At 42.1% G+C, this 10,277-nt stretch overlaps 1 protein-coding gene across 4 annotated transcripts in view; it reads right to left on the reverse strand.

The window, feature by feature from the left end:
• The window catches only part of LOC116674032 (NGFI-A-binding protein 1), a 27,122-nt gene extending 21,064 nt beyond the window's left edge, over positions 1-6,058 (reverse strand). The window contains exons 1-2 of one of the 4 annotated variants that reach the window (XM_032506523.1): positions 5,941-6,055; positions 330-488 (exon numbers count right to left, since the gene is read on the reverse strand). Coding sequence is in view for 2 of the 4 variants with exons in the window: in XM_032506524.1 (XP_032362415.1) it covers positions 5,941-5,959 (19 nt within the window). In the remaining 2 variants the exon portion in view is untranslated. Of the gene's footprint in view, positions 1-329; positions 842-5,940 lie in introns of those variants that run through there. The other 3 variants (XM_032506524.1, XM_032506521.1, XM_032506522.1) reach the window with 3 other exon arrangements.
• Positions 6,059-10,277: the final 4,219 nt, after the last annotated feature.

Here is a 10,277-nt window from a genome sequence, read left to right on the forward strand (position 1 = left end):
ATAATATTATAATATTCCATATACGATGTAATTTCATCTGCTTTCCAATAGAGACATAAAGCATGCTCTAATTGCCTTGTAATGTCCCTCCACCCAGTTTTACAGACATCCCATATAAATAGTAATTAAGTGGGCTAGATGTAATTTGTATTACAGTTGTTCTTGTATTCTCTCCTCTTTATTATGTCTTGTATATCCTGCTTTTATTTTGTGCTGTAAGCACAGATATTTCCTAATTCTGGGCTCATTAAAGTCTACGGAATATAATCCAATCTGATGATATTCGAGATAAAAGGCAAAGTAAGGATTAAAGGCATTATTGTGCCTACCTGGTGCGTTTTTGGCCCCCTTCTGGTCCGGTTTCTCCGTTTCCTTGTCTTTCACTGTTTATCAACACAGAGGCTGGCGTGTGGATTTGTGCAGAAAAGGAAAGCCCCCCCAGACGGAATCCCCCCAGGACAGCAAGGCGCGGAGCATTCAAAAAGAATCTAAAAAACTAAATAAAAAAGAGGGGGGAAGAAATTCAAAAATTATTTCCAGGACAAGAGTCAATGAGCGCGTGCTTGTCTTTGCGTGCTCCAACCGAGCGAGAGTCCTCTCCTCTTCCTCTCTTTCTGCAAACTTTTTCTTTCCCCTGCCGTTGAGAGAGAGAGAGATAGAGAGAGAGAGAGGGGAATATCAGTAAAAAAGAAAGCCCTTCGTGCGTTTTTTGGTGCGCCCTCTTCCTCCAAGCATGCGTCGAGTGTGTGCGTGCGTGCGTGCGCGTGCGTGCGTGAGTGTTTGAGTCCTCTCCCAGCGTCTCTCCACTCCCCTGCACTATTCACCACCATCAAACCCACACGCAGTCACACGTACACACGCACTTCCGGTTGGCGTAACAAAATAAAAGCACCACCGTTGCGCATTGAAATAGAGATAGAATTGGGAAAGTACTCAGCACGTCACAGGACATACACACATAATTACTCACACACAGACGGAAAACACAAAACATATACTAGAAATAATGAATAAGTTAAAATAAGATAGCAAGTATAAAAATGCCAGAACTACCAAAGTAAAGAAATTATATCTTTATACACTTGTACATAGAATGTACATGTACAAGTGTAGAATAAGATGTAAAACCTACATACATAGTATATATGTATGTAGCCTACATACATATATACTATGTATGTAGGCTATCTATGTATGTATGTGTGTATATAACAAAATAAAAATAAGAGATTATGCAAAAGATTATATCTTCAAAATAAAAATGTATAGAATAATGACAAATATACTCATCATACATCTCACAATCTCCCATCTTTTCCCCCATGAAATTTTTTTATTCATTTTGTCAAATTTTTTTACGTTTATTTTGAAGAAGTTAAAAAAAATGAAAACTTCAAAAAGTATCTGGTCATACCCTACTTTGGATAAAAAACATTAAAAAAAAATTTAAACAATAAGCGGCAGTTTTGATGGCCTATTCCAATTATTGTGCCCTTACTTTAATAGCTGAAGAACTGTTAAAAGGCTACGTTTGTACTTTAACTTGAATGTAATACTTTTACTTCTATAATAACCCTGTTAGTTCAGATGCTTTTATTTTGACAGCGTTTCCTGTCTCTGTCGCGTTCTGACCACGGGCAGCTTCACACCGGGCAGCAGACTACAGTGGGATATTCCGCGCGGTTGCCACAGAGCCTCTCTCTCTCTCTCTCTCTCTCTCTCTCTCTCTCGCCCACGCTGCTCCCTGCGTGACGCAAATCCGCGCGTGGGCGGACACACGGGGCGTGGGAGGCTTTCTGCACGGAATACCAAACACAGGCAGGTTCAACACCCACAGAGACACAGAGAGACACAGCAGTGTGCACACTTCATGTTCTCAAACTAAATTAATATGGTGAAGAATATTTCAGGATTTACATCTTCCTGAAATATTGTCAGAACTGATAATCAACTGATAATAGAAATGATTGCTGCATCGGGTTCAAAAAACTTCTTTATAATAAAATGAGCCTGTAAAATGTCCTGAAATTGATTTTATATGTATATTTTTAGCTTGACATTTTATTGCATCTTCAGTATGTCCCAAAAGTGTGAATTAAGTAGATATTAAATAAAAAGAGAAGTAAGAGCGGTCGCCCCGTGTAGGCTGGGGCCTGTGCACCCCCCAAAAATGATCTTAAAAAAAAAGTGAGCGTCATACGGCGATAACTATTAAGTTTAGGAAAAAGACTGTGGTTTGGAAGGGTTAAGGTTAAGGGTTAGGGTAAAGGGTAAAGGGTTAAAGGTTAAGGGTTAGGTTTAAGGTTAAGGGTTAAAGTTTAGGGTTAAGAGTTAAGGATTAAGGTTTAGGGTTAGGATTAAGGGTTTAGGTTTAGCGTTAAAGGTTAGAGTTAAGGGTTAGGGTTAAGGGTTAAAGGTTAAGGTTTAGGGTTAAGGGTTAAGGGCTTGGGTTAAAGTTGAGGGTTAAGGTTTAGGTTTAAGGATTAAGGGTTAGGGTTAAGGTTTAGGGTTAAGGTTTAGGTTTAAGGATTAAGGGTTAGGGTTAAGGTTTAGGGTTAAGGATTAAGGGTTAGGGTTAAGGGTTATGGTTAAGGATTAAGGTTTAGGTTTAAGGATTAATGGTTAGGGTTAGGGTTAAGGGTTAGGGTTAAGGTTTAGGATTAGGGTTAAGGTTTAGGGTTAAGGGTTAGGGTTAAGTAACACTCCCGAGGAACAAACACGTGTTTCCTGGGGGAAAGTCTAGAAAGCCCTGTGTTTTCAACAGCAATAAATATGTAAAATATATACAAATTACAGTGCCTTCCTTTTCAAATCTATATGTACGAATGGTTTATGAGAACATCCTGAATATGCATATTACAAGTAGCTGCTTTATCCTCAAATTAGTACAAGTTGTGAGCCAGGGTCCACATGTGCTGTCCACGTAAAACGTCTACTTCTGCTATCTTTTGCGTCCAAATCTTGCCCTCAAACCTAACACATGTACACGTTCTTTGTGTAAAATGTGTGTATGGGTAGGTTTATATACATATATAGTCTTCTAGTAACAAGTTGTAGATTTTCTATCTATGAGTCTTGCACAGATCATGTGTGAATTGCGTTCGCTAAAGCCACCAGACTCCATGTAAAAAACGGTCATTTTAGAATTGTAAAATACACTTCATTAAAAGTCAATTAAAACAAAAAAACAATTAAAAGCCGTTTTTTTGTCTTTTCTAACGATGACCATTCTAGTTTTGGTTGAAATAAACACATAGTTTACAGATTTACATGTGAAAATACGTTGGCGCTATACACGCTAAAAGTATTGATTTTTTAAATGGAGTCTGGTGGGTTTAGCGTTATCGACCTCAGAGCTGTTTCTGGTTAAACAGAAAGGTCTTAAAGTTTGAAAAAAGCCTTTCTCTACAGTTTTTAGACGTCATAGGGCGTAATCTTTACATTTCACATTATGTTATTTTTTTCATTTAAGATGAAGTACAGTTACATATTCTACAGTATTTTGTCATGTGTCTAGCGCTCTGTCAATTTGTATTGTGGACATAAAATCGTGAATTGCGTCGAACCGTGCGTTGAGTGTATATCCCCAATATGTAATAAGCTCAAAGATCCACATATCAGCTTTTCAGGCCTTTGTACCGCATCTCATGGTCTTCTTCGTGTGTCACGTAACGGATGATCAACGGGTAGGTTGGAGTTGTGTGTGAGTGAAGTTGAGTGCCACACAAGTGCGTCAATGAGACATGGAAGCATGCAAATGTTCAAGTCAGATCTCAGTGGTGTGACGGGGCATGCAAATGGTTTCCAACACAGGGAAGTGGGTAGCAGGAAGTGTGTGTGCGTGAGTGTGTGCGTGAGTGTGTGTGTGTGTGTCTGTTTCTCTCATTAAACTGTTAAGTGTTTGTCATTACCACTGAAGAATAGGGCTGTACAATTAATGGGATTTTGATGGCCATTTCAGGCTCCTAACAATTAGAAATCACACTGTGCGATTATTTTCCCATGTTATGTTTTTGCAGGTGAACTCTTATTTAGTCTTTGTGTTCTGAATGAATGAACGAACCGGCGGAATAAGTGGCAGAAGAAAAGAAAGAGATTGCGTAGTAACTGCGAGAAACTTTAATATTTGCGTGTAAGTTAAAGCCCTCCGCTCTGGAATCTCCACACGATCGCTTTCACTGCCTGATTCATTATCAATGAGCTATTTTGGGGAATTAGGCCAGCCCCCACCCCCAGCCACCAACCCCCCTCCCCCCCTCAAAACCCTGAACCTCCCACCTCCTCCACCATCACACCCCGAACACAGCAGCCAAAACATGAAATAAAGCAATTTACACTCGACGCCGCAACTCTTTTTATGTGTCTTCAAAAGCCCAAATGATGAGAAAAATAGTATTTGTACTGTGTGTGTGTGCGGTCTTGTTTAACTATATTTGCGGGGTCCAAAAACCAGGAGTTCATTTAGTATACTTGTGGGGTCCCGACAGCTTTGTGGGGCCAAAATGCTGGATCCCACAACTTCTGTTTTAGGGTTAAGACTTGGTTTTAGGATTAGGGTTAGAATTAGGCTATTGTTAGGGGAAGGGGAAGGGTTAAGGTTAGGCATTTAGTTGTTATGGTTACGGTTATGGTAAGGGGCTAGGGAATGCAATATGTCAATGACAGGTCCCCGCAAAGATAGTGCCACAAACCCGTGTGTGTGTGTGTGTGTGTGTGTGTGTCTGTGTGTGTGTGTGTATGTGGACGAGGTGGGACTGCTTGTTTTTCAGATCCTCTAATTAATTTCAGAAGGAAACTAAAACAAATATCAAAGCAAAACTGCAGATTATGCTGGAATATAAAAATCCTACAAAAACACAGCGATGAACTAAACATTTGGTATTGGTAAGGTATTTTTTTTGGTATATTTTTATCTTGATATGACACATGTTTATTATAGAATAGGGTGTAGAATAACCAAAAGTAATACTAAGGTAACTTATAGATTGCCCTAAATCCTTTTATGACAACTATAAGAATACTCCAGACACTATATGACATTAAGGGGGGGGTTGAAGGAGAGTTAAACTCAGTATTCCTAATACAACTTATTTTCTGCCATATGGCAATGCTCTGTCATTGATGACATCCCACTTTGCAACACAGTTATACAACATAGACCTCATTTATTGATATTAAATCATTTCAATTTCTTTGCTTTTCGCTGTCTTTACAGTTAGCGAAATGTAGCAGACGAAACGGGGATAAGGCACAAAAAGGACTACTACTAATAGTAATTTAAAGATGTGGTAGCACTGGATCTGGAAGGGAAGGATGACTGCTGAGTGTCGCGACTTTGGTTTCATATCGCATATCGTTATGCTTTATGGTCCATAGTATCGAAAATGAAATGAAAAGCTTTGCATGCAGCTTTGGCAACGCCCTTAGAATATACTGACACATTTGGGGTTAAATCTGTAGCATGAGTTCGTCAAAGTAGACTGCAAATGGTTCAAATCCTCCAGAATTTCATTGTAACAAAGCCGGCGTCCTGATGGGTTTAGGGTATGGCTCCAAGAGGCTTTTACTGTACGTTAGGACACGATACATAAGCATAGCAAAGCTTTTCAATTTCAAAGGACGCGTTTTTGTCCAGGTGTCACTGTAGTGTACATGTGCGGTGCCTGCATGAGAATCCAGTATCCATAGTACACGTCATCAGTTGAAAGCTGAGGAAAGAGTTGATGAGGGAAGCCTGAGTAGAGATCATTTACCACGTGGTTCGGAAAGTCAAGAACATAGTTTCATGCTAATATCTATGATTTGTTTTCCAAACGCAGGTAGGCAGGGAGGCAGGGAGGATTCCAGTCCGCCCACATTCAGCCTCTAAATCCACGTCTGGCTGGCCGTGTGTGTGTGTGTGTGTCTGTGTGAGTGTGTGTGTTATTATGCAGATATGACCTTCTAACGTCGTTCCCATGGTTCAGCCTCCGAGCAGACGGGGATCAAATTAGATTCTGAAAGAAACGGAGAGGAGAAGGAATATGAGCTCCATATCTCTCTCTTATGACCTCCCTCCTCACCCACTTCCCTCCTCCCTCACCTTTACACACACGCACACACACACTGCACTCAATATCTAACAACAACCAAACAAGAACAAATTAAAGCTAGAGTGCCGGCAGGAAATAGGATGTCCACCCACGCTGCGAGGTAGGTCAACACCCAGGCTGCCTGTTTCCACAAGTCCCAGTTTCCCACTTTACCTAATTTTACGCCACTGCCCTTGTATCTTTAACGCCTCTTCTCTTCATGTAAGGGTTTTATGACATTATTGTTTTGGCAGAAGACAAAAGTCAGCGCAAGTTCATCAGGCAAAGTTGTGAAGTTGTAAAATGGACTCACCTTTTCTGCCTTAAAGGACTTCATTGTAATCCTTTTGGTGATCCGCCAGATGACTTTTCATCAAAGTCAACCTTTTTTAATGTGTTTATTCCCGTCAGCCTCAGGTGTACTTTGTGTTTACTGCTAATTTGCTAATGTTAGCATGCAGAGTGGACGGGAATGTGCATTCGTTCACACAGATTTCTCAAGCAGATTTGGTTCAGATTTGCACTAAATCTGGATAGAACTCAAACCGCTGCACGCGTGAAACAAACGTGAAAGTATTTCAACGTAAAATACTAAAGTAAATAACTGGCGTCTCTCAGCGTCAGTTACCAACGCAAAAATCACCCTTTAGCGTTTGTATGGAACGCCGACACATTCTCACTCTCCCATCGTGTAAAATACGGACACTCATGTCATGTCATGTGCCTTTGGCATTTGTTATTCACGCTAAAAGTGCGTCCTTTGGCATTTGTTATTCACGCTAAAAGTGCGTCCTTTGGCATTTGTTATTCACACTAAAAGTGCGTCCTTTGGCGTATGTTATTCACGCTAACAGTGCGTCCTTTAGCGTATGTTATTCTCGCTAACAGTGCGTCCTTTGGCGTATGTTATTCACGCTAACAGTGCATCCTTTGGCGTATGTTATTCATGCTAAAAGTGCGTCCTTTGGCGTCTGTTATTCACGCTAACAGTGCATCCTTTGGCGTCTGTTATTCACGCAAAAAGTGCGTCCTTTGGCGTCTGTTAGTCACGCTAAAAGTGCGTCCTTTGGCGTCTGTTATTCACTCTAAAAGTGCATCCTTTGGCGTATGTTATTCACGCTAAAAGTGCGTCCTTTGGCGTTTGTTATTCACGCTAACAGTGCGTCCTTTGGCGTCTGTTATTCACGCTAACAGTGCGTCCTTTGGCGTCTGTTATTCACGCTAAAAGTGCGTCCTTTGGCGTATGTTATTCACGCTAAAAGTGCGTCCTTTGGCGTTTGTTATTCACGCTAACAGTGCGTCCTTTGGCGTCTGTTATTCACGCTAAAAGTGCGTCCTTTGGCGTCTGTTATTCACGCTAACAGTGCGTCCTTTGGCGTTTGTTATTCACTATAAAAGTGCGTCCTTTGGCGTGTGTTATTCACGCTAAAAGTGCGTCCTTTGGCGTCTGTTATTCACGCTAACAGTGCGTCCTTTGGCGTCTGTTATTCACGCTAACAGTGCATCCTTTGGCGTATGTTATTCACTCTAAAAGTGCGTCCTTTGGCGTTTGTTATTCACGCTAACAGTGCGTCCTTTGGCGTCTGTTATTCACGCTAACAGGGCATCCTTTGGCGTATGTTATTCACTCTAAAAGTGCGTCCTTTGGCGTATGTTATTCACGCTAAAAGTGGGTCATTTGGCGTTTGTTAGTCACGGAAAAGGGCGTCCTTGGCGTCTGTTATTCACGCTAAAAGTGCGTCCTTTGGCGTTTTATTCACGCTAACAGTGCGTCCTTTGGCGTTTGTTATTCACGCTAAAAGTGGTGTTGGGTATGTATTCACGCTAAAAGTGCGTCCTTTGGCGTCTGTTATTCACGATACAGTGCGTCCTTGGCGTCTGTTATTCACGCTAACAGTGCGTCCTTTGGCGTCTGTTATTCACGCTAACGTGCATCCTTTGGCGTCTGTTAGTCACGCTAAAGTGCGTCCTTTGGCGTCTGTTATTCACGCTAACGTGCGTCCTTTGGCGCTGTTATTCACGCTAACAGTGCGTCCTTGGCGTGTGTCACGCTAAAGTGCGTCCTTTGCGTTTGTTATTCACGCTAAAAGTGCGTCCTTTGGCGCTTGTTATTCACGCTAACATGCGTCCTTGGCGCTTGTTATTCACGCTAACAGTGCGTCCTTTGGCGTCTGTTATTCACGCTAAAAGTGCGTCCTTTGGCGTCTGTTATTCACGCTAAAAGTGCGTCCTTTGGCGTCTGTTATTCACGCTACAAGACTCCTTTAGCGTTGAGACTTTTGACGTTCTGGTTTGGGACGTACTGACTGAAGAAAATGGGACAGTAAGGCTTAGGGAAAGATGGCGGGTGTGGAGTCTGAGTCTGTCTTTTGTAAAGACTTCTGTCCTATGTGTTACTGTGTCTTGGGCTCCTGTACTCTTTCCCGTTTCGTCAGTGTTCCTGTTTCTTTTGGATTATTTCCTCCTGTTTACATTTGTAAGTCTCTTTGTGTTTCATGAAATTACTGCTTATTCTAACGGCTGCTCACACCTCGCCTTCCTGCACTTGGGTCCAAGTCTACAACCTGACCCATGTCCCGTTTTTGTCCTGCACGTCACTGAAACGCACATTTTGTAACCTCACGTCAATTAAACATACGTCCCGGCCCAGAGCGTCAAAACGTGACGCCAAGTGTCCCGACCAAGCGCGTCTAAATATGACGTTAAAGGAGACTTTTTGCGTCTATAACAAACGCCAGAGTTACCTGACCAAGCGTTTTTTTGTGAAAGTGTATTGGGACAACGACAAGACGGGTGATACCGAGATCAGGTGAAAAGATGTCTTGTTTCAGCGCTGTTAGAAGATAAATTGTGGCAGAACGGTGTCGTCGATATGTTTCTAGGCGTTACCCATGACCACTGGTGGAAGAAGTATTCAGATCCTTTACTTCAGTAAAAGTACGAACACCACACTGTAAAAAAAATCTCTGTTACTAGTAAAAGTCCTGCATTGAAAATGTTCAGTAAACGTCTGTAGGTATCATCAGGAAAATGTCCTTAAAGTATTAGTCCTCCCATTGTAGACCAGCTGTGTGTTTAAAGGTCTCATCATCTCAGCTGGACCTGTAGGCCGTTATATTGTTGCTAGGTTACTTTATAATAAAACCTCAGATTTTATAAACTACATGTGTTTTGTGTGCAGAAATTTGAATGTGTAAAGTAACTAAAGCTGTCAGATGAATGTAGTGGAGTAAAAAGTAGAATATTTCTCTCTGAGATGTAGTAGAGTAGAAGTAGAAAGTGGCATGAAAAGAAAAGACTCAAGTAAAGTACAAGTACCTCAACATTTGGACTTAAGCACAGTACTGGAGTACTTAGTTACATTCCACCACTGCCCATAACACCCTTCTCTGCGAAGTTTCACAAAGTTGTATCTCTGCAAAAACAAGCAGATCATCACTTTGAGATCATCTGAACCAGTTTTTAAAATGCCCCCCCCCAAAAAAAAATCCTTTAATTTAGTCCTAAAAACATTAAAAAACTGCCGAGAGCAAGAGGTACAAGGTTTTCACCCGACAGCAGCTATCTGCTTTCATGACGTCCTGTCAATCATTTCCCAAAGAGTAGGCGTCACTTCTTTTCTCTCTCTCTCTCTCTCTGCGTCCTCCCCCTTACCTCCCCCCAGAACCCTCCCAAACGGTGGAGATGTACTGTATCTCATTTGGCAAGGAGCTGCTTCATATTTCACTTTTCACGAGACGCCTGTTCGTTTAATTTCTCCGTCTCTCTCTCTCTTTTACTTCTTCTCCTCATTTTTCTTTTCTCCCCGCAACTTTTTTTTTCTTCTCCCCTCCCTTCTTCTTCCTTCTCCCCCTCCGGAGTAGAAACACATTTCAATGACACGCCCACGCCTGGGCCTGTCAGCCCCTTCGCACTGTCAGAGCGCCCACGCTGCTCTGCTCCCCTTCTCCCTCCCTTCCTCCCTCCCTTTTCCCTCCCTCCCCTCCGTCTCCTCCCTCCCCTCCCCTCTCCTTCCCACCAACCCACATCCTCAACACTTTGCGTTTTCTAAAAAAGCAGCTCTTTTCATCCAAGTTCCTCTTTTGGAGGGGGAGAAGAAAAAAGAGAGAGAGAGAGAGAGAGAGAGAGAGAGAGGAGGGGGGAACAACAGAGCGGCAGATTCAGTCTCCAGGCGGTGGTAGTGCTTGTCATGGAGTGTCCCTTTTC

This window comes from Etheostoma spectabile, chromosome 24, assembly GCF_008692095.1.
Source record: "Etheostoma spectabile isolate EspeVRDwgs_2016 chromosome 24, UIUC_Espe_1.0, whole genome shotgun sequence".
NCBI classification, from domain to species: Eukaryota; Metazoa; Chordata; class Actinopteri; order Perciformes; family Percidae; genus Etheostoma; species Etheostoma spectabile.